The sequence below is a fragment of the Podarcis gaigeae genome (genome assembly GCF_964106915.1).
Source record: "Podarcis gaigeae genome assembly, chromosome: 1".
Taxonomy (NCBI): Eukaryota; Metazoa; Chordata; class Lepidosauria; order Squamata; family Lacertidae; genus Podarcis; species Podarcis gaigeae.
The window spans coordinates 107632822-107657962 of NC_139678.1; the positions used below are offsets into that span (position 1 = coordinate 107632822).

Genomic DNA, 25141 nt, shown 5'->3' on the forward strand with positions numbered 1-25141 from the left:
TAGAAATAAATGTGTTATAAAAATCTGGCTTCAATAATTAACGTAAATGCTAGCACTCAAAATCATCATTTATTCTGACACTGAAAATCCAAACAGTTTACCAAAGACAATTGTTTCTCTAGTCTATAACATTTCCACATGCATCCTTCCTAATAAGGCACAGTCAGATGAGAAGAAAACAGTTCTAGTGCCAGTTACAAGCCAAACATTTTTAAAATGTAAGGGAAATACCAGACATTATCAATATATCATATTTAACCTTTAAGAAGTAGTGCCTGAGTTTGCTTTTTTCTTCTTCTTCCCTTTTATGTCTTTTAGATTGTAATCCTGCAAAAAGGGACCATTTTTGTGCATTGATCACGTGCAATTTGCCTTGGGAGTCTTTTCAGATGAACAGCAGAGTAAAAATGCAAGACCCCTGGGATTAGACGGGATCACATATATGGCTCTATTTAAAAAGTTAAAGGGATGTGCAGGAGAAATGGTGTTCAACTCTCTTTTCCACCTGTGACTTCTCCGCAGCCCCTCAAGCACCAACACCTTTCTTTCTCAGTCATATTTATCTCAGAAGCCAGCAAAACAAAAAAGGCATCATTGAACAGAATTAACAGGTATTTAAAAACAGAGCCACTGCCACACCTGTAGTTTAGGCCTGAGTGAAGATTGCCCAAAATCTTCAGATTTTCACTGAGTATTTTATATCTCCAAAGGATGGATAGGAACAAAGATAATGCTTGCAAAACTGTTTACATGGATGCTGCACTGTTTTATCTCCCCGCCCCCCCCTCTCTCTGTGTGTGTGTGTGTGTGTGTGTGTGTGTGTGTGTGTGTGTAAGTAATACAAACACAAGGTGCATCACAAGGGCTAGTAAATTAAAGGTGCTTCTTCAAGGGACTAACAATGAGTGCCAAATCACTACTGGCAGTAGTGAGTGAGGAATCCCTGTGTACATGAAATGTGGTGAATGCATCGGAACCGCTGGATGTCAGTAAATCATGCAAGAATCATTTCAAGTAACACTTCGAACAATGGTGTGGAGGATCACAACAGTGTCCTTCCTTCTCTCCCTTCCTGTTCAGCAGCAGCAGCAGAACTGCCACTTATTCGGAGAAGTGGGGGCAAGGTGAAGTGGGTAGCAAATTCACGGCTCTCTTGGTGCACCTGTGCAGTCCTGATCTCACTGCTGAATCACCCCATTCCCCTCCTGATAAGCAGTACAGACAAGTGCAAGCAGATTAGAAGTTTCCGTTTCTAATCTGAGGCAAACCATAGTTTGCTCTTTCGCTGAATGAGCAAACCCAAAGCATGACTGGGATTATTTTATCACATGCTATAGGTCGCCACAAATTTAAAAACAAAAGCTTCTTGTCTCTCCACTTGTGTGAGGATGAGTGGGGAGAACACAAGGCTGAGGGTCACAGCAGCTTATTCTCATTATAGACAACCGTGGTTGCATCTGAATACAGTCACTGCCTCTTATAAATTCTGTATTTAGGTTGTAATATGGCAATTACCTTCATAAACCCAGTCTGGTATTCCATTAAAAATTTTGTTTTCTTCTCCATTTTTAGTGATCTGCACAGCGAGGGCATCTGGTGCTGTTTTCACATAAATGTTGTTACGCCAAACATAAGCCTGCCATTAAACAAAAACATTTTTTAAAAATCACCACGCTAGCTGCATAGCTCTTCACTTTATATCAACCGAATGACTTCTTTTCCCTTTCATTTGACACATTTGTAGACACACTGATTGGTTTTTTCCACCCACCACCTAATGATTTATTAAAAATATTTATAAGCTGCCATTTAGGGTCAAACCACACTCTCCCCCGCTGAACAGTTTAATGAGCACCGTTAGTTCCATTTTCAGAGAAGGAGGTGCCTGAATCATTTTCATAAAGATTAGATAATTTCACGGAGGATAAGGATGCCAGTGTCTACTGGACAATGTCAGAGACTGTATACTTACAAATTCCAGTTGCTGGGACTCACAACTGGGGAGAGTGTTATTGTCCTGCTTTGGGGCTTTTCAAAGGCACACCTGGTTGGCCACTATGAGAACAGGATACTGGACAAAAACAGGCCTTTGGCCTGATCCAGCAGGTGGTTCTTAAGCTGTTATGATTCAAGGGAACTGAATGCAGCTCAAATGCAAATCTGCCATCTGCTTAACTAATTGATAGTCTAGGCTACATGGTGACAATATGAAAACTACTATCACATTTATGAACATTGTTGACTTCGGTATAATTTAGGCATATCTGAATGAAGCTAGTGTGGCCTGCAAGGGTTACTGACCAATGACCATGTCGTTTCCTTCTCCCCTGGCTTAACCTCCCCCTCCCACCCTGTCCTTTTCTTTCCCCTCCCCCCAAAAACCTTAATTCTTCAAAACCTGAAATGGAAAAGAATGCTATATAACGGAAGTAAAAATCATGAAAATGCTCTTAATCTGTAAAATCTGCTGTCAAGGACAAGATCCAGCAGAGAACGTACAACATTCTCAGAAAAGTAATGTACAGAATATAGATATGTGCACCCTTTTTAATTAATTTATTTTTAAAGAAACATGTGGACTTGAAATATTTAAAACCTTACTGCCAATATGCAAAGGCCCTTGGGTGCAAACCTGAGCCTTTAAATAAGATCAATGGGAATTTTGCCACTTAACTTTTATGGTATGGGTTTGGCTACAAGTGTTTCACTAACCAGTTTGTGACCAACAGGTGCCCAGGATACGTACTGGATCTCCTCGGGAATTGGGTTGACCTGTACTAAGGTACTACAAGAAAAGAAAAACACAAAGGGTAAAAGACAAAGGGAAAAAGCAACCATAATACTAATACTAATAATACTACTAATACTCTCATAGTCTGGCTAGTCTGGCATGAACTAAAAACCCCTTTGTAAGGTAACAATAGCACTTTGATAACACAGTTGTTGTTGTTGTTGTAATAGTAGTAGTACTGACCCAGCAGACACATCATAGATGTAGTATGACGCATTGTATGAGTGCCTCCACACCTGCAAGAGAAATGTTTGCACATAAGGAAAACACCAAGACAAACTGGCATTCAAAATCTTTTTCCTAATCATGTTCTTCTTATCTACATTTTATTTAATATAATCTTAAAACCAAAGTCTCTGGCAGGGGCTGCATGCAGACCTCCAAGCATCGTTATCTGGCCCTCATAACACTGACCAGGCCTTGCCCCAGGGCAACACCCTATTACCAGCCCTGCTTTGCACCCCTTGTGCTGTGGTCTGCCTGCCTTTGATGAGCTCTTGAACTCTGACCATGTATCTTGCTTGTCTGGCTGGAGGGTGGAAGGATGCACGAGTGTGTGTTGAAGCTAGCCTACTGTACAAATACAACATTTTACATTTGTTTCTCTGCTTGCTTATTCCTCTGGGCCTTCGCACCACCGGAATGTGGCTCTCAAGCTGGAACAGGTTTCTCATCTAAGGGTTGGAAGTGTATTTGCCCAAACAACCCAAAGCTTTCATAGGGTGGTCAGAGCATTCTAGCACCAATGGCTTCACAGCCATGGGACTATGTGCTTGGGCATGGCCAACCCACACAAAACTGAGAGAGGTTCTAAGACTGATCTGCACCATCCCTTTAAAACACGTGACTTTCCCAATGAATCTCAGGAACTATAGTTTTTTAAGGGTGCTGGAAGCTGTAGCTTAAAAGCGGGGGGTTTCCCAGGATTTGTTGGGAGAAGTCAGATGTTTTAAGCAGGCATTGGATGTGCTTTAAATGTGTGGTGTGGATCTTCCCAGAGCGCTAAATAGAAAACTTGAAATCAAAGCACATTTGCAGTTTCTCATGCGGGAAACCTCCCATTTAAACCAATGTGATTTTTTTTACTTTAAATAATAAAATCCACCTGTATTATATGACATGATTACATCACAACCCCGTTATCTGCAGCAGTCATATTGTTTCCTATTAGTTTAAAGGTAAAGGGACCCCTGACCATTAGGTCCAGTAGCGACGACTCTGGGGTTGCAGCGCTCATTTCGTTTTATTGGCTGAGGGAGCTGGTGTACAGCTTCTGGGTCATGTGGCCAGCATGACTAAGCCACTTCTGGCAAACCAGAGCAGTGCATGGAAACACCATTTACCTTCCCGCCGGTGCGGTACCTATTTATCTACTTGCACTTTTTAACTGCTAGGTTGGCAGGAGCAGGGACCAAGCAACGGGAGCTCACCCCGTTGTGGGGATTCAAACCGCCGACCTTCTGATCGGCAAGCCCTAGGTTTAACCCACAGCGCCACCCACGTCCCTTTAGTTTACTCCACAGCAAATTATTTGATGAGAATGGTCTTGTAACTATTTTTGTATACCAGAAAATTGCAATATTTAGTGCTCCGTACTGTCTACTTTTACATTGTGTTAGGTTATTCCCCCACTGCCAAATCTGCCCATTCATATATCCTGCACCTTTACATTTTTGGTCACTGCTTCTGTGAGTACAGTCATACCTTGGTTTTCAAATAGCCTAGTTCTTAAACATTTTGGTTCCCGAACGACTGAAACCTGGAAGTGACTGTTCTGGTTTTTGAATGTTCTTCCAAAGCCGAATGTTCAACGGGGCTTCTGCAGCTTCCAATTGGCTACAGGAGCTTCCTGCAGCCAATCAGAAGCTGGACTTTGGAAGTCGAATGCTTTGGAAGTTGAACGGACTTCCAGATTAGATTCTGTTCGACTTCCAAGGTACGACTGTACAATTTAAAGACTTGTGCTGCTAGTTCCCCACCCCCTTACGCTACTAGACTATGAAGATAGCTTGACAGGAATGAGTCCCTACCCTCTGCCTATCATGGAGCTGGAGAGATAGGCATGGGACCTTTGTGTTATTGCTGGTAATATGTTAATCTTAAAATAGCAGTGTGACATTCAGTGCAAAATCAAGCATACCGGTAGATGTCTAGAGGTGTGGGTGAAAAGAGACAATAAGCTTTTTAGCAACTAAGGTTTAGTTGCCTGTGCTTGTTGCACTTAATGATTATTTATACCTCTTTATACCTGCAGCTGTATTATCAGCAACTATCCCCCGCCCTTTTTAGCAAAATTGATTTGTATTTTTGAAGTAAATATATTCATTTAATTGTTTATGCCAGCAGCAACAGCCCACCCCAAAGAATCTCCCTATTTTTTCCCAATGAACGAGAAAGCAATTAGTCACCCTCTTGTTGCTACTACAATAAACATCCCTCCCAACTGCATTTTCCCAAAAAATCCACACAAATATCCAACACTGGACTACACTGCAGGATGTGTGCAATGCAAAGTAACTGGCCAAAGCATGTTGGTGTTAAAAACATTTCCCCAGTCCTGATATACCAAAAGGCCCAAGTGAATCAATATTGTACAAAACCTGGAACTTTTCTACTAATATGAAAGAGATGACACAAAAGAGAAAGTAGGCTGTCACTGGTACCTTCTCATAACTGTATCGCAAAAGAGCAAATTTTCGGTCAGGGGACAATATCATCTCTGAACTATTGTAATGGGTCTGTTGACGAAAGAAAAAGGTATTAATAGAAAGAAACATATATGAATACATAAAAGAAAAATACTCAAACTGTTTTGGCGGCAGAAGTATGTGGTATTCATAAAAACTTACTAAGGTGGCATTTGACAATATTTCAGATTCTGTTCCATCATCAGCATTGAAGAGTAAAAGGTTGTTTTCTGCCGTGTGGAGATACTGGTTTCCTAAGGGAAAATGTAGGAAGCCATTCAGTAAGACTCAGCGATGAGTAGTACTCATGGGGCACCAAGTTCTCCATACCTCTTTCTTGTTTCCTGGGGAAGTAAATTTGTTGCCCCAGGATGCTGCTGCTTCAATTTAACTTAAAGACACTACCTGTTTGCCCAAGCATTTAATACATGAATGTTTATTGGAATGTCATCAGCTAGCATTGGTTTTAATTCTATTTTAGATTCTCTATATTTTTAATTATTGAATCTCATGGTTAGTATTTTTGTGATGTCCTCTTCCTCTACGCTAGGCTCCTGTTGGAGTAAAGGCAGTATAAACATGAAAAGTATTATTGTCATAAATAATAACATTGTATCTGAATACATAGTGAATGTATTCAGAAATTTAAAAGATACCCCAGTACCCGTTCTCTGTGTCTGCACATATTTTGCAAACAACTTTTTCCCCTTTGTATCACGTATCATTAGTAGCCCTAATGCAGACAAGAAATGCATGCCCATTACCTGAAATCCATTGTAAGTTGAAAGATTTGTATTGAAAATCACCACTTAAATAATCTTGTAGAGTAAATGTCCTGCGGGTGTCAGGAGAACCTGTCAATAAAAGGAAAAAAGCAAGATTGCTTGTGTTGGAAGTCACCATCAAAAGCGAATCTGTTTATAGCCCAACCCAGAATATACCATTTGCAAATAAAATGCCTTGATTACAATCATGCTTGCAACGATGGTATGAGATTTGGGGTTTGTACCATCACTATGGTCTCTCATGATTGAACCCCACCAAAAAAGAAGCCTTGTTGAAAAAGTCAAAGAAAAATTTATAGGTCCAGCTTCCCTCTCCTTCATTAATTATTCCAAAAATAGTAAAAATCACCAAACATTTCTATATAGAAAGGCAAAAATGTGGCACAGCACTATTTTGAAGTACTAAAGGTTATAACTACTTTGGACTAAGGACAAAAGTATAGCGCAGCAGAAAAACATGCAAATCTGTTTATACCCATTTTTCATATAAATTCTTCTGCCATTAAACTTTATACTTAATATGAGCATATGAGGCTGCCAGTAATGAGATGTTTCAAAACAAGCAACATCATATACAGTGTTGCTTAAGAACTCTAAGAAACCAAGAAATCCAAGAACACCAAGAAATCAGTTTTGAAAGCTTCAGTCTGCTATGTTAGGTCCAAACTCAAAAATTATTCAAGTTACTTTTTTCTCCTACTAATTCCCAAGCAGAGCTGGGCACTCTCTGCTAATTATAGGTGGCTAGAGTCTTGTACTCAGTGCTGCTTGGGAATTCCAAGAAACCAAAAATTAAATAAATAAATAAATAAATAAATAAATAAATAAATCAGTGCAGTTTTGAAAAAGTTCAGTCTGCTATTTTGATTCCAAATGGTGTCCAGTTGTTTCCAAACACAGACAAAAACCTGCTCTTTGATCTCAAGAACCATCATGCATAATTTGGTTAAAGTCAATGCAGATTTGAAAGGTTCAGTCCACCATACTGATTCAAAGTAGCCTCTAGCTGTAGCCAAGTACTGGGCAGAAGAGGGACCGCAGTTGCTCCCTGATCTAAGGAACCATCCTCAAAAATTGGTTGCAATATCTTAAGAGGTGTCCAAATACATAACAAATAACTTGCAAAAAAAGAGAGAAAGAAAGCAGATTGAGCTTTAGTATGTAGTGCATTGTCCTTTATTTTAATATATCAGGTATTTTTGAAAAGGATGAACAATTAGGTATAAGAAATATATCAAACATATTACTGCCATAAAGCAGTATGTTACAATAATCATAATATTTACATGCTAAGTAAGGATGAATGGTGCAAAGAGAAGATAAATGCAACCGGTACTAAAGCTACATTTTACTGCAGGTGTTTCTTCCTTCTCATAACTAGCAATATTTTAGAAGTAGTTTCCTGACAAATGGTAAACAAAAAGCTGGACTAGATAAATGCAACATAAATCATGGTAGCAGCACTTTAAGTGCACAATGAGTTAAACAGCATTCTTATTCAGGATCTTGCATTCTGCAACCTGTAAAACAAATGACCTGCTGTGCTTACAGAGTTAAACTGCTGAAACTGGGAGGTTGCAATGACCAGCTTTTTGCCCCTTGTCTCTAATACAGCACATACTATCACACAAGTACCACTAGGTATTGCGCAGATAATATTGCACCAGGTGTGGAGTAGCAGAAATAATTACAATGAACTACCTTTGCAGTGCAGCATCCTACATCAGATATTATTATAGCAAAAGAAAAAGAAGGGTTGCCTAGAGATATTTAGTTTTCTCCTTGTGTAGGTCATGAGAAAAGGAAAGCATACATCCCATACAGAGTGCATCATCTTATGTTGTGGCAATACTGTGTGACCAGATCACCCAGCAATCAGGACCCTCCATGGCTCTTCTCGAAGCAGCAAGCACATTCTCTTAGTCTACCACTATCCCTACTTGAGCTTCTCTGATAACAGATAGCACCCTCAAGAGAACGAGCAACTCCAAAACCAAACAAGAATGTTCCACAAGTGTTTACCAGAAAATCAGAACACCAATTCCAACTTGAATAAACAGGTAGCAGCTCTTCACTGCCTACAAATAGTGCCAACCAAGCTTTTAAGTTTTTAATGATCTTACAGTACCAGGTAAACAATACAAGGCATCTTAAATTTAATCAATACATCATGAGCTGCAGTGATATTCCTACTCAACTGGGATGCAAATTAGCATCTTATATTTAAGTTGGCATTTCATCCAGATTGAGGTTTGTTTGTCTTTTTACAGTTAAGCCTATGCCATTTTGTTTTGTTGCCTGGTACTATGTTTAATTTCTATGCTGATATTTTGCAGGCTACCACAAACATACACAGTTATTGCTCTCTCTCTCTCTGCTGTGTGTATGCCACCATGAGCATGGTTTGAACTATGGGAAGTCCACTCTGCTTATGCACATATTGCATACCTGAGTTCTGAATTTTATCTGAGATATTGATTCCTGGATTTTATCTGTGACACTGATCTGTAAAGTAAATAAAATCTGTAAAGTAAAGAAAATAGAGTAGTCTTGTGCAAATGGTCACGCTTCTTGCACCTTTAACATTTATATAGAAGAGAATATTTCAGCAGCTGCAAACTGAAATTTCCTCTTCTATTCAACTATTAAAGGTGGAAGAACTCTGTCTGTTGTTGCATTTGCCCAATTATCCGAATGTCTACTCAGTTTAATGTAGCTTATTCCAGACTGCATCTGAATTGGAACTATTTAAGCTGTTTTCTTAATTATGGAAGAGTTTTTAACTGTTGTTATAGTTTCTTTGTTTGGTGGCTGTAACTGTTTTATTGTTTGTAACCCACCCTGGGACCTCATGATAAAGGATAGCTAAGAAATTTCAAGCAAACTTATTCCTAAGGAAGTCTGTTCAGGACACTGACCTCAAAAATCTGATGTTTAAGGGGCAAAATAGAGCACCAGAGCGCCTCTGTACTATGCCTTTGATTGCCTAATTTGTATTAGCATTCAGCTGATTACTATTTCACTCTCATTTTTGATTCTTCTGCCCCACCCATTTTGCAGGAAATTAAGAACATTTGTGTGAGGAACTGATACCAAAAATAAGGAGAAGTGGTGTAGGAGATGCCTCACACAAAACTGCACACTCAAAACACAGCATTAAAGGGCTCTTAAGATACAAATGTTCTACTCTACATAATGTACATATTTGGCACTCATAGCTTTCTTCCATTTGTTTCAATGCCATGTCAACAATTTACTGCACAATCAGAAAACAGGAAGGCTGTTCTGAGCAGAGCACCAAGAACTGGCTAGCAAGTAGCATCTGAAATGTATTATCTCTATTGTCTGTGAACACAGAAGTGCGACTCCCAAAACGTATTTCAGGTTCCTTTTATGATAGCTTTATGGGATAAGGCCCCTGCCTTGTGGAGGTGCCATCAGCTAGAGTTGGTAGCTGCAAAGCTAAACTTTTTTGACTTGCTATAGCAGCACTTCATATATGGGAGCGAGGCACGCACAGTGAGGCTTCATAATATATGCACACAGAAGCTCCCAGGTTCAGGTTTTGCAAATGTCAGGTAAGGAATCTGAAGTAGATGAGCTAGGAAAGGATGCAACCGAAATTCTGGTTAGCCATTACAAATCACGGTTGCCATAGTGAGGTAGATAGAGTGTTATCTCAATTTAACGTAATAACATGTTACATTATTATATAACACCAGGTACTCTGCACCATCTAAGTCTTCTAACAGCAACTGCACACCATTTAAAGGACAAATAACAAATTGTTAACAAAATAGCAATATCTGAACATATAATTGTTAATGTAGCCCTTCACGGCCTAGGACCCTCATAGCTACGGGACCGCCTCTCCTGGTAAGCCCCACAGAGGACCTTAAGGTCCATAAATAGCAACACCCTAGAGGTCCCGGGCCCTAAGGAAGTTAGATTAGCCTAGGTTGCCCCAGCCACTCTGGGGGGGCTTCCAACACACACACACACACACACACACACACACACACACACACACACACACACAAATGTATCTACACATAATAAAACATTAAACCTTAAAAAACTTCCCTATACAGGGCTGCCTTCAGGTTCTGCTTCAAAAAAGGAACAGACACAATCCTTCTCAGAAAGTGATGTGTACATGCACAGAGAAGTGTGGAATAATGGGAATATACTGGATGTATAAGCAAAACTTGTAAGCAAATCAGGATGAATGCTAATTATTGTGTAACCTCCCCATAAACAAAGCAGAATGAATGCCCAATGAAGACTGGTATCCTAGAGGAAGTGTCTCTGTTTTTCTAGAGGATTATTTCTTTTAGCAAGACAATGTTTTTTATCCTTTGCAACATTTGTACTTGGTGCTTTAATTTCTTATAAAACAGAGTAAAACGTTTAAACTGAAAAGCTGTACCAAACACAGGACTCTATAATTAGACTGGACTTTGATCCTACTTAAGGCTTGTTTGAGATTACAGCTGCATTTTTAACCTTTACTTAATCAGGAACTTTGGACCAATGTTCAAGGGGTGAAAAGGAAATGCGTTCCAAGTTATCTGGATTGGTTTGGCTTGCCCACTAATACCCCCCCCCCCCATTCTTATTTTGTTTTGTCTCCTGCTTGCTCTTCAGTGGATATTTTTGTTGTTGTTGTTTTTCAAAATATGTACAATTTACATTTAAAAATTGTTTTTAACATCCCTGAATATTATAATGCATCTCAGCACACTGCAACACACCATGCTTGTCGCATATAGATCTGCAAGCAGCTAGGTGAAGCAGCTAGGGTTTCCTATTCACATCAATGGAGGCTTGCTCACAGCTGAAAACACAACTATATGTCAGTGTATCAGTCATTTAATGAGTGCTTGTTCAGCTGAATGGTTAAGGAAAAATCTGAGTATTCAGACTTACAAAAAAGGATGGACTCCCATACTGCCACATGCCTTTTGCTATCAAAAAGGGGACCACTCACCCACAATCTTACAGGATTGGGATGCAAGTAGGCTCATTTTGACCACCCGGATCAAGCACAATCCCAACCAGCTTGGCCTTCAGAAGGAATGCTTTCCAGGAGTTAATTAACAGCACTATTAACTTCCTAGCAACTCATTAGCTGTCATAAATTTTTTTCTGCCAAAATAATAATAATAGTTTAAATTATATGCAATTAAATTTGTAGTCAGTTTACTGAAATAGACATTGTCCAAAATGTGGAAACTGTCTAAGGTTACAGGAGAAATGTTGATGTTCCTGCAATTGCAGAATTCCAATACCTAAAGCCAGCATCTGGAAGCATGTGAACAAGTTTAGTAGTCTGCACACCAAGACCACTATGCAAACCATAGCATATAATAGTCTGACTCCACTTCACTTTTTCATATGGAAACATTGTTTAAAAGGTGTATCAAGTAATTGCTCTTAAAACATCAAATGCTACTGTGTATAAAACATTATGTATCTATATAAACGTTCTCTCTGAATCTACAAAGTAGAAACTTCCTTAAATCAGCTACAAATTGCAACTGCCTTTCATCTCCATGTTTGGCACTGCACTGTAAAATACCGGTATATTTATTACAATGTGCACAAAGGGTAAAGAAAATTATACATTCTTTATAAGCATACACATACATTGTTTGCTGCTTGATCTCTATAACGTAAAAAATATTTATCTTCAACTATCGTCTCAGTTCTTTTTACAACCTTGCTTCGATCCACAAATTCTAGAAATGTACAAAGCCATACATTCCAGCAAGTTTACTGTCCAGAAAGTAAAACAATTTTCATTTGTAAAGAAGGTTGTTGTTTTTTACTTTCTACTTTTTGCAAATGTAATCTCAATGCATAGCTTCCAAGAGAATGGCCCACTGAATCTATCACAAAATAAGGAGAGAGCATGCAGAACAGAAGAGTCTAGTTTTTGCAATGAATATGAAAGTTTAGGCTACAATAAATCAGTTCATGGGATGCCACCAGTGGCGGAGCTTCATGTTCCGTCACCCGGGGGTGGAGAGCAGGTGGGGGGCGGGGCTGGCACGCGTCCCGGGAGCAGGCGGGTTGGCAGCCATGATGGCACCCCACCGGGAACACGCTTCTGGGGGCGGTGCACTCCCCCCGCACTCCTCTTCCTCTGCCAGTGGATGCCACTTGCCTCCAACATTCATAACCATGGTGCAAAATGCACAGGCAGCTCCCCATTTGCACACACTCAGCATGCACACAACCACGGACGTGCATGCCGCTTTTGGCACTGGAAGGGGGGTGGGGCAGAGGTGGAACGGGACAAGGGCATAAGGGGGGTGGAATGGAGTGGGCTTACATGGCTTCCACTGATACACATGTGCCTCAAAAAGCAACCCACGGATAAATGGGGAGTTGCCTGTACCCTATCCCCTCCCTCTCCACCATAGCTGCTCTTTCCAAGTGCTCCTAACTGAGCGCAGGATCAGATTTAGGTTGAGAAGAGCCCAGTGTCAAGAATTTTAGGGAAGCAAGTTGCAGGTGAGGCCATCAAAAGCATCCCCTTTCTTTATACATTAAAAAGTTGCATCTACATTTAAACACACAGATCTGGCCCTAGTTGGCTGCCGGAAGGAATGCTTTCCAGATGTTAATGAGCAGCGCTATTAATCTTCAAGTTATACATTCATATGATGCCAAATGACATACATTCTGATCTCTCTCATGGTTTTCCATGCCGCTTGGAGGATCAAATCACTTCCTGTCACCTACCAAGAGACAATTAACACTGCAAACTTACTTTGGCTTGTCAGTAAAGCTACAGGAACAGCAATGGCCGTGATGAGAACTGCAACACCAAGAAATCCCAACAGATACTTCACTATGGTCTGGGAAGAAAAAAAAGAAGTTAAGAAGTATGTAATGTGCATAAAGAGCACATATATTTCTATGGCAATCATAGACAATGATGCCCATGCATCAAATCCAACCCACAATTGGCCTACCATTTATGGGGCCTTCTTAAAGGGTTGTGTCTATTTAAAGAAAATGTCTTTGTGCTGATTCACATTTGCACCACACTGACAAATTTACCATTACTTATTAATGTGGCCAGCATGACTAAACCGCTTCTGGTGCATTGGAACACCGTGATGGAAACCAGAGTGCACGAAAATGCCGTTTCCCCTCCCGCCGCAGCAGTACCTATTTATCTACTTGCACTGGTGTGCTTTCAAACTGCATCCCTACTGTAACTAGTGGAGGCTCTTCGACTTGGGTTTTGGGGGCATATCTTGTCCCCATTCAAAAAATTCTCTTCCATCCCCCACTTCCCCAGGTCTTCACACATCTCTAGTCCTTGCAATGCAGGAATCTCAGCTAAAGCATCCATGACAGGTGGCCACCCAACCTCTGTCCCAACAGCTGTTATTTTCAGAAAGTTTCCCCTGGTATTTACTTCAGAAATAATAAACACCCCAGTCCACCCCACTCTCTGCAGACTTTCGGGGTTATTTGTGTTTTACGCGCCTGAAATGGCATCAGACCAGATGGGAAGGCAAGCAACTTCCGCCACGGGCCGAAGCTCCGCTCTTGAATCCGCACCCGCAGCCCAGCCCCAGGAGCGACCACGGGAAACCTTGCGCTTTCATTGGCGAGGAAGGAAAACGAGGACCGTACGTCTGTCAGCCAGCATCTCTCTCCAGGGAGCGGGGGGGGGGGGGTGGGGGCGGGGAGTGCGCGCGCGCGTAAATACACGAGGCGCCCGGAATGGAGCGAGAGGCTGAGGCAGCCTCCAAACTGCGGGCGCGCCCGAGCAGCCGCCGCCGCCTTCGCCCACGACCAGCCTCGTCAGGCGGCCGAGGCGAGGCGCGTTCCCGTCGCCCCGCGCGCCAGAGAAGCGGCCGAACTTGCCGCCAGGGCCACACGGCTCGCTTCCTACCCACCTTCATTGCGGGAGCTGGACGAGGGGCGAAACAGCAGCTGCTGAGGAAGCGCTAGAAGTGCAGGGTTTCGCCTCAAGACTTTGCTCCCGGATATGCAGAAGTTCTCCGTCAGCAGCAGCGGCGGCGCCCCGTTAAATATTAGCGAGGTTTCCAAGCGAGGAGCAAAAACCTCCCGGCTGTCACACACAAACACGCTCGGGACGGGACGGGCAGCCAGGCGCACGGGACGGAGGGAGGAGCCCGGCGGGGCGGGGCGGGGAATCCCAGCGTGAGGAGAGAGGGCCGGGCAGGCGAGGCGCCCACAGAGCGCTTGGGCGGGATACACTAGTCTCTCCCCACGTGGGCGCCAGTCCAGCTGGCCGGAGGTAAAGCAAGAGAAAAGCTTGCGCGAAGCTGGGGACCTCAAAGCGCGGGCGCTGAGGGGAGCGGGGCCGGGATTTGGCGCGTGAGTTTGAAGGAAGGAGCAAGTCTCTGCGCAGGTAACTGGGCCACGCCCCTGCGTTCGGTTTCTAAAATGAGGTGAGGGGGGGGCTGGCTGACTTCTCTTTTTCAGATTCAGGTAGGTAGCCGTGTTGTCGAAATAGAAATAAAATAAATAAATAATTGTCCAGTAGCACCCTATAGACCAACTAAGTTTGTTCTGGTATAAGCTTTTGTGTGCATGCACACTTCTTCAGATATGTGTATCTGAAGAATACACATGGACAATTTTTCTCTTTCTCATTTCTCTTTAGGCTCCAGTCCTCCACCCACTCAGGAGGAAGCCCCATGGGACTCAAAGCCTGAGTAGACTTGGCTAGCATGGCACTAAGAAGCTGTTCTTCTGAGCTCGGTTCGGTTGCATCTTTATGGGCAATTGAAATGATCATGGAGGTAGAGGCTGTCATGGAAAAAAGGTAAAGGACCTCTAGACGGTTAAGTCCAGTCAAAGCAACAATGGGGTTGTGTCGCTCATCACGCTTTCAGGCCACAGACAGCTTTCCATGTCATGTTGCCAGCATGACTAAGCTGCTTCTGGTGCAATGGAAGCCAGAGCGCACGGAAATGCCGTTTATTTCCCGCTACAGTGCTACCTGTTTATCTACTTGCACTGGCATGCTTTCAAACTGCTAGGTTGGCAGGAGCTGGGACAGAGCAACGGGAGCTCACCCCATTATGCGGATTTGAACCGCCGACCTTCCGATTAGCAAGTCCAAGAGGCTTACTGGTTCAGACCACAGCAACACTTGCATCCCAAAAGGCTGTGATGTAGTGGAGGGAAAAATAAGGGAGTGCAGCTCCTGGTGGTCCCCCCCCCCCCCCCAGCAGAAGCTATGTGTTATTAGCCAGAGATCTAGGTGAGTGAGAGATTCACCTTGCTCTAGCCCAGAGTTTCCCAAACTTCAGTCTCCAGCTGTTGTTCTCCAGCTGTTGGGTCTCCAGCTCTTGTCATCCCTAGCTAGTAGGGATGAGATGATGGGAATTGTAGTGCAAAAACAGTTGGAGACCTACATTTGGGAAACCTTGCGCTAGCCAGTGGTTCAGCTGATAAGACCTTCAAGGGTATTTATTATTATAATTTTGTGGCAGATTAGCATAGAGGAACTTAGAAGATAAATAATTAAGAAGAGGCTGCATACTTCTTTCCACTGGAAACAGAATCCATGTACTGAATCACAGAGGAAGTTCTTTGATGTTTATGCTGTACGAATCTGTCTCATTATGAGGGGATTCCCCACATTGGATTTTGGTTGCACAAAACAAACACAGAAACACAGCCTTCAGTTTTTCAACTTTCAGTAGCAGAAACATTAAAATGATAGTTGGCTTTGGATTTCCCCTCCTTAATTGCACCTTATTTGAGTTGTACATGGTGTAGGGATAGATATTCCAGATGTCAGAGTCCAAGGGTGTGAAGTTCCCTAAAAGTAGTAATTGAGATACCTGGGAAATGTTAACAGAACACAACCCTCTCAATAGGGATGTGCTTGAAAAGAAAAGTATAAAAACCAGGCACATTTTTCAGAATAACTTTGTGGGGTGATATATGCAAGATAATGTATTATACATCACATTGAAAAGTCTATAAAAATGACACATGCAAGAAATGGTTATATAACCAGAAATGGCACGTGTGAAATAAATGACATATGCAAAGTGACATGCAAGAGTGATGAAAGTGACATATGTAAGATCATGTCTTACACACATTAATTGATCAATGCATCCCCTGTTCCTATTCTCCTAATAACTGCCATAGAACATAGATTACAATCCTCATTTGTAAATTGGTGTATTTGCCTCTAGCACTTGTACAATCAAAAGGATATTGTTTAGTCAGGAGTGCTGTGACATTAAAAACTGGTGACATGGGGTTGGCAGCTATTCATCACATTATTTATGACATGACATGACATTAGGATACTGGCCATTCAATTAAGTCTTCTGGGTGGGTCAAAACACAATATGATATTAGACCATATATTATTACAGCCAAGATAAAATCAGAAAGCAGCAGCAAAATGAGATTAAGAATCCCCCCCTTTTTACTCGTTAAAAGTTTGTGGTATTTTTGTATGTTTTTAAAGCAAGCACAGAATATAATGCTGCCTAAAAACCCACAGAGGGGAAAGCAATAAGTGCCAATAGATAAAAGTGCAATTCCATACAGTTCCATTGAATTTAGTGGGGCTTTCTTCCAGAGAAGTGTGTACAGGATTGCAGCCTAAAAGCATGTAATTGAAATCTTGAGAAAATGAAGTCTCTAGCTAGCACAGCTAGATTTTTCACCTAGTAGTTTAATATGGCAAGTCAGAATGTCATTACTTTACAAACATTTAGGTAGTGTTTCCAATATTAAACTAGAAAGCCAATACAATTTAAAGTAGGAAACAAGATTAATTTGGTCATTTATCCCAGCAAATTATACAGCCACAGTGATATCATAGAATATTCTGCCTTTCATTAGTTTCCATATTTTAGTTAAAGAACCTTGGAGTCTGTATGGATGGAATAGCAACGGCAACAACTTGGACTTACTTGGGGCCCGTCAACAGCACAGCTTCCTTATCGATAGCCAGGACCTGGCTGGGTGTAACCCTGGCTAAAAGGAGGGCGATTGTGTGCATATGAATTAGGGCCACTTGGAGGGGGTGTCATAGTAGTTCCAGGCGGTGGAGTGAAGCCTGGTCTTGGCTGATAAGCACCTGGCTGGCTGGGAGCCATTCCAGTTTGCGAAGCTGGGGTCACATTATATCTGGCTGACTGTGAAGCCTGTGTTGTGTAGTTCTGTGCATGAAAGGTGCCTGCCTGATACTGCTGGGGAGGCTGAGCTGGCAGCTGCTGAGGTTGAGGCTGGCCAGGAAACCCAGGAGCTGGAGCCTGTGAGGGCTGCTGGCTGCATGCTTGGAGCTGCTGTGCTTGTTGAGGAGCAGTCTGCTGGCTGTAGCCTGCTGGATACTGCATACCATACTGTGGCTGAGGCTGAGGCTGCTGAGCAGGGTATCCAGCTTGTTGTGGATATTGTGGATATATCTGGCCTTCCATCTGACCAGTTTGTGGCTGAGTTCCTCCATATGGTGGCTGCTGTGGTTGAACTCCAGGTGGATGAGCTGCAGAAGATGAAGAAGCAATGCTATCGGGTGTTCCGGAACGTTCTTCTACAGGGGCACTGGGGGGTCTCAAAACCTGATCATCTGCCAGCTCAAATGCTGACATGACATTTTTGTTGTTTTCATCTTGATTTTTTAATGGATCAAAAGCAGACATACTTGCTGCTATAACTTGAGTAGAAGGCTTGACAGTGGAGTCAGTAGTAGCAGGCTTATCTTCCCTACTCTCTGCAACATCATTTTCAGGGAGGCTTGTGGAAAGTCCTGGTTCAGCTGGGGGCTCTAGGCAATCCCGCAAACGATTCACTTTGTTACGAAGTTCTATCAGCTCTCGACGGAGGTATTTCACTTGATTAGATTCTAGAGGCCTTGGCTGCCCATTCACAAACAGTGTCAATTTCAGTATCCTACTGCACTGAATTGCAAAAGAAAGATCTGAGCTATCAAAGATTGTTATAAGATCTCCATCTTCGTCTTTGTATTTTATTGTAACTTCATCATTGCTCAGAAGCTTTCCCCTGAAAACTCTCTGCATCGTCAGCACTAACTCGTCATAGGTGATGTCCTCATTGTGAATGGGAATTCTTCTAATATCATCACCCATTTGAGCTTTAATTATAAGCTTTCCACTCAAATCCAGTTGTCCATTCATGGTTAACTCTGGCCTTCTTACACAGCTGTCTTGGAAAATGTATTGAGTAGCTGGGCAGATTATCCCTTTTACTTTCAGCTGGAGGTCAGATGTCCCGCCATGCAGCAGTGGTTAGTAAAATATAACAATAGGCAGCAGTGTGTGGAATTGCTGCCGCCGCTGCCGTACATGGCAAAGAGACTCGGCCAAGATGGTTGCTGCTGCCGCTCAATGCCTTTCGAGGGTATGGTAGATAAACAGATTAAGGTCGAAGTTATGCCTGGTGGCTTTTGTAAAATTTCTGTTTAACAGTCGCCATCATAATCAGCCCTTAAAAAACAGGAGTGGAAGCAGCTGCTTTCTGGTCAGAGCTGTATTGGCCCTGTATTTGATAATAAGTGCCAACAGGAAGAAAAGTTGGTTTGTTTCAGCCGCAATAAATCTTTCAGCAAGTTCGAGATTTCTTCTCTTACCTATGCACCGATTGTTGTTTCTCGTCTCCCATCCACCTCACCCTGCCAAAAAGTTATGACAAAGGGCTGATTACTTTTTCCATGTCCAAAGCTGATAAAGTGTTCATTATGAGGGAAGGCATGTACGAACATATTTTAATAATGTCCAAATGGATAGGAAAAATGTGGGTAAACAAAAGGCACAATTTCCTGCACCCTTAAAAGCTTTCAAAGCAAGCACCCATATATTCAAGGCATAGGCACAAATGTTCATTGCCAGGAAATAAGCATATGGCTAAAAAAGAAAAATCTTTGAGAAATCAGGATTTAATAATGAGAAGAAAAATATTAGAACACATTCTGATAATGAGAACTAAAATCTATAGCAAATCTATCACGGATAGGCTTTAAAGAGCTTTCCATTTCTTTTAATTGCCTAGAAACAATAACTGGCATTCAGAATGCTATGAAGAGATGCAAAAGTGAGATTTATTTCAAAACTCACTAGCTACACATTTACAAGTATTTGTGTAAAAGAGAGTACACTTACTGATTTGTTCAGCTCAGCTATTTTGTACACACACACACACACAGAGTAATTGAACACTGCATCTGAATAGCCATACAAATGTACAGCTCAAGTATTTGTGTACACAGATTGTACACTTGTTGAATGCACAATGTGAACATCCTTAAGAAGTGGACAAAAAAAGAAGGAAGGAAGTTATTATTCTTCTGGACATACAGCCACGCTCATATCCTCGTGCAGGAGAAGAACGATATATTGAGTCCAGTGCTTCCATAATATGGTGTGGCATTTTAAAACATCATTTCTTTACGCTTAGAAGTTTAGGCAGTCCCAGCAATTGTGAACGTACCCACACCTGCTCAGTGATGCGGGAGTATTCCAAGCTGACAGTTCCAACTTTGTTCACCTGTGGCATGTGCAGGTAGAAAAAGACATCACCTAATCAAAGGAAGGTTTTTCAAATATGTATCAAGCAACCACAAGCACCTGTGTGGATGGCAGGATCTAGAACAGGCTTCCTCAAACTCGGCCCTCCAGTTGTTTTGGGACTACAATTCCCATCATCCCTGACCACTGGTCCTGGTAGCTAGGGATCATGGGAGTTGTAGGCCAAAGACATCTGGAGGGCTGAGTTTGAGGAAGCCTGATCTAGAATCAACCTAGATCGAAAGCAGGTATGTTGAGAATGAGCACGAACAATTCCAGATTGAGAAAAGCTACATTTTTGTGTTGCAAGCAGGTTCATGTGTACGCAGCCCCATTTTTAATGATGCACTTTGATCCTTCAATTTGCCACAAAGGTACATTTTGATGGCACCTGGCAGCATCAGACTGTCACCAACAAGGAATCATTTAGTATAGTGAAACAGGGTTTATGTAACACTCTCCTTAATGAAATCACCTGCAATGAGCTTGAGACAAGAGAGCCTTCTTATAAAAATGATGCATTATTTTTATAACCTTATTGTCAGATGACCCATTTTTTGTTTCTGTGTCTTTAAAATATTCTGCTTAATTTATGTTGCTTAGCTTTTAATTGAGATTCTGCATAACACTGATTTTTTTTTTTTAATATGAGTTTGTGGTATAGAAGTGAATGCACAGTAATAGACAGGTGTTGATGGTAAACCGGTTTTGCAAATGAACCTAGAGGAAATGTGATTTCTCCATCTCCACTTTACTGAAGATTAGCATGCTCCATTTGTTTCATATCAGTGACAACAATGGTTAAGTTTCAGGGCAACTGAAGCGAATACCTGTGCAATTTTTACTGAGTTTTAGTAAAATGAAAAGCATTTTCTCTAATTTTTCATGTTTCAGAAATTATTCATTTTTAGAAATGGTGGGTGCGTATGCCATTTCCTGTTTTTCTGCTATCTGTCCAGTGTCTGAGCCATAAAAATTGGAACTGGAAATACATTGTTACAGGCTCATCACTTGTCCCCTTACTCTTAAGCACAACCGTAAACCAGTTCAGATAGATGCTTGCTTAAATCTGCTTTCAAGAGTTGCTACTCAAATGTCATTTCACTCTTTTCATAATTTATTGGGTGGCCTTAAATTTGTAGCACAGTATTTCAGAAAATGCATGCAGACTTGAGGACAGAAGTGAAAAAGGGCACTGAAGACTATTAGATGGAGCTTTCTGTGTCCCCCTCTCTCCTTCCAAAGGCAATTCCATTGGAATACCAGATTTCATTCTGGCTAATTCAGTAGGGATAGGAGAGAATTTTGATTCACTTCACAGCAGTTCACATTTTCTCTGTCCAAAACAATATGCGAGCTAAAACACATTCGTCTTTCTAAATTCTTAAGTTTTCTGAATTTCACAGTGCCAAGAAAAGTGTGCAAAAATGCATGTGCCAGGGCAAAGTGTGCATAAAAGGCAAGTATTAGCAAAAAGAATATTAAAAAGCATCATATTAGGGGAAATGGCTTTGCAAAAATGTGTGTATTTGGCAAAATTACATGCAAACATATTAGGAGACATTTGCAGGTGAATTTTCATGAGGACTTAAACAAAAAAGAATTCACAAATTGATGTAGGAATGTGGAGGATTGATTTTAAGATTAGAAAAATGAGAAACCAAAATTGACAGGTTTGCCCATCACTATCCCCCATACAAAGTTGGGCACTAAAATGCAAATTCTGTTATTCAGATCATCAGGACCTCCCTTGAAGCGAATTAATAGGCAAAGCTCAAAGGCCACCTCTTATGTTAAGTCCCTATGATTGAAGAGCTCCAGTCTCAAACCACACACTATATGGCACACAGGCAGGGAAACTACAATGGAACATTATAATGCTCATAGTGTGCTGGGGGAATGGGGAATTCTGACCTGTTTTGGAATTCTGACCTCTCTTATCAGGTAAACTTCATGTCTGAAATGCTTGCTGATAAATGTAAAAAAAAAAAGTTCATTTCTCTAATGATGTGTGTAGATATCTGCACATCAAATTCCAGCTTTCTGGGTAACCTAATGCACGTTATAGCTGAGGCATAAAAATCTTTCCTTCGCCATTTGCATTTCTATCAAGCGATGCAAGTGCCTTGGTTTATGTGTGCACCAAACCTTATCTTCTGAGCTGGTGGGGGAGCAGCTTTGAGACCCCAGTTTTTCCCTCTTCTCAGCACACAGCTTGCATATTCTCAGATACGTACCATAACAGAATGGCAGCAGGTACCATCCACTACAAAACAGCGCAAAGCCTTGGTAAATCTGGCAAGTAATGTTTACACACTTGCCTGGAAGCTCATCCCACTGAACTAAATGCAGCTTGCTTCTGAGTAGACAGACATAGGTTCGCACTATAAAATGCCTTAACAAAAATGAAGCAAAAGCGCTTATCTCTGAAAAAATGCAGGATAAATAGTGACTTAAAAGGGGAAAGAAGCACATTAGTATTGAAATATACATTGAGCTTAAAAACCCAGAAAGAAGGAACGTATGAGGCAGAGGAATGCTTCAGATGCAAAGACATAATGGGGGGGAGCATCTTTTGTATGAAATATTTTTAGTCAGATTTTCTTTAACTGCCACCAGCTTTATGAAATGAAACATTCCAGATAGTGCCTTGCTGCATTTTTCATGGTGTCCCCGTGTTTTAATGCAAAAAATGAGGCTGGGTCAAACAAGGGTCCATTGTTTCCCTTTATCCTGGAAGAGATTTCTGCAGGTCTGCAAAAAATGTAAGAGCCAAATGTCAAACTGTTTCCTCTTCTTCACTGATATTAATGGCAAAGCTCCAAAAAATAGGCATCCTGACATTTCAGTTGGGATCTCTGAATCCTTTGTTTGCAAACTAACAGGTTACATTCTGTACTTTTTTGTAGGGAGCTGCTTCCAAAACTGTGGGACCCGGCAGCCCTCAATTGACCAGGGTGGGATCAGTGAGTGAAAGAAGGTGGTTTTCCAAATACACGAGCACTTTAGGGTCCAGTTGTCAGCTATATGCCAGGAATATTTATTATTATTATTCTGCAGTGATTTCTAATGGGAACTATACAGCACTTTCAGGCAGAGCGGGGTAGAGAGCATGATTACAAACTTCAGGGCTTTCAGAACATTTGGGAGCAGATGAGGGTCTATTGTAGGACCCACCCACCTCTTAATCTTTGCTACAGGTGTGTAATGGAGGTGCATGGACGTCCCCTCACTGGACCACCCACCTGTAGTCCACCATTTACCACTCTTGAAGCACCACCACTGCCTTTCTGTTGCAGCAAAACAGTCAGCAATGTGTCTGTAGGGCTCTTCAGTGGTGCCTTGCTCTGGGGAAGTCTCGCTTGCACAGTGGTAGCAAAAATGAGAGAGAGAGGGAGAAGCTCAGTGCACAGGGGTAGAGGCATCTAGGAGGAATCAGTGGAATCAGAATGAATTGGACTTCCCTTGTCCCCACTCCCTTCATCTTGCAGTGGATTCTGATAGCTGAACATTGCTCACCCTGCCCAGAGGATAAAATCCCAGATTAAAGATTTGTCTTTTAAAAAGTGGCACACAACAAAGAAGAACGGAACAGGACGCCTCCCTCCCTTTGTCGTTGTTTCGCTATCAAGATCTTTTTTTAAAAAAGGCTCAAATTAAGCTATTCTGATTTTATCTGTAAGCCGCATGTTATGGTAAGAGGCAGGGTATAAATAAATAAGTGTACTTAAATCAATAAATTGGCACTTTCTGGAAAACTGGTTTCTCCCTTGTTATGTAGTGTTTGTATCCTGCTCTTCTTCAATAAGTACGTAGGTATTGAACAGAACAGAATACACAGAAAAGTTAATAATTTACTACAGAAATTTCCTTGTTTTTTATGAGCTTCAAGAATCTGTCACCTCGTGTTCCATCTTTTACTACCTCTGCCACCTCTCCATTCTGCCCTTTAAGAACAACTGCACAACCACTCACCCAGTTCCGGACACAAGTAATGATGTAGAGGAGGGCCAGCACGGAGGAACATAGTTCCAGGACTTTCTCCTGGCCAGCAATGATGATGTCATGACTCCAGAGTCCAGAAGGAGTCAGGGCACTGAGTTGGAGTATATGGTGTTGCCAGCCAATGAGCCAGCCCGGGTTACTGGTTCTGAGCCTGCTGCTGATGGTCAGGGAAACACCATATCTGAGGCTGACTCATTGAAAGAGATGCTTCAGCACCCAAGCTTCTTGAACTGGAACCAGGACCCTCACAGGTGCCTTTTCCTGAGCCTCAGGAACCAGATGCTACCACACCAGCCCTACAGCCCCCAGACAGAAAGCCACAGAGCACAGCAGACATGCCCATCTTCAGGCCAGCGATCTTAGTTCTGCTGAAGGGGTGGAGCCTAGGAGGGGTGGACTGTAAGCAGAGGCTCAAAAGACCTCAGCTCACTTCCAATCCTTGTCAGAGAAAGTGGCTCACTAGGAGCTCTCCATGGTACTTGGTGAGCACCTTCACAGTTCCAGAACAAGCCATCACAAGGATGACTGACAGACCCTCCTTGTCCTGTTGATTGAGTGAGGTGACGCTGAGGCTTCCATGCTTTTCTGTTGCCTGTGATATATTAGTATAGTCTGAGACTGAGTCTGGCCTGCTATTCCGAAACTGCCACCAGAGTCCAATGTAATGGATGAAAACAGTTCCATGAGTGGTTTTTGTTTTTGTGTTTTTTACACTCTTCCTGGAGGCATGACTATGGAGGATGTCTCGATGGCCTCTTGCATCTTGAAATGTACAACTAGGCTACTGACTCATCCATGTCCCCTCTCCATCTTATCTGGCATGCTATTTTTATGTCCTCTAAGGTCTGACCCTACTTGGCCCAGCTAGTGTCCAGCAAAGTTCCTCCATTAGTATCCTAATGAGAGGGCCATGTTGGCCTGGAGACAATAAGGAATGATGTTCTTTGAAGATATTGCAGGAACTTGCCCTTCACCCCCCCACCTGGCTGGAAGTGATAGCATCTTGAAGTTAGGTGAACCTTAGCTGAATTGTTTTGTATGTGAGTTTGGATGACATTGGAGAAAAGGAGACACAGAGAGGCTCATCTTTATCTGTAGTTTTTGTTGCAAAGCTGTGGTGTGGACAGGTTCCCTGGAAACCTTATGGGGAAGCAAGATCTGTTGGAGTGTTAATGCTGTGACTCTTTCCACCCCATGCTCAGGTTTTATATGTGTGTTAATAAATCCATATACAGCTGGCGGCCATTTTAGGTGTGTCCATTTGATGTGTAACTGCCACCACACAGGTCCTTTTGAACCTGGAAGAAAGCAGAATGGGGGTGG

At 42.0% G+C, this 25141-nt stretch overlaps 1 protein-coding gene, 1 long non-coding RNA gene and 1 pseudogene across 4 annotated transcripts in view; 1 reads left to right on the plus strand and 2 right to left on the minus strand.

Moving 5' to 3' along the window:
• The window catches only part of DPP4 (dipeptidyl peptidase 4), a 49766-nt gene extending 35106 nt beyond the window's left edge, over positions 1-14660 (minus strand). The window contains exons 1-8 of one of the 2 annotated variants that reach the window (XM_083707627.1): positions 14186-14406; positions 13042-13129; positions 6243-6332; positions 5641-5732; positions 5455-5529; positions 2975-3027; positions 2713-2785; positions 1516-1636 (exon numbers count right to left, since the gene is read on the minus strand). In XM_083707627.1, the coding sequence (XP_083563753.1) occupies positions 1516-1636; positions 2713-2785; positions 2975-3027; positions 5455-5529; positions 5641-5732; positions 6243-6332; positions 13042-13129; positions 14186-14191 (598 nt within the window). In that variant the 5' untranslated portion in view covers positions 14192-14406. Of the gene's footprint in view, positions 1-1515; positions 1637-2712; positions 2786-2974; positions 3028-5454; positions 5530-5640; positions 5733-6242; positions 6333-13041; positions 13130-14185 lie in introns of both variants that reach the window. The other variant, XM_083707626.1, reaches the window with a different exon arrangement.
• Positions 14641-23571, plus strand: LOC310833704. The gene is made up of 2 exons (XR_014558888.1): positions 14641-14744; positions 23014-23571. It is a non-coding gene; the product is annotated as an uncharacterized lncRNA (long non-coding RNA).
• On the minus strand, positions 16996-18629 carry LOC310831611 (protein TFG pseudogene; annotated as a pseudogene). Its single transcript has one exon. The product of its transcript is annotated as a protein TFG pseudogene (transcript).
• Positions 23572-25141: the final 1570 nt, after the last annotated feature.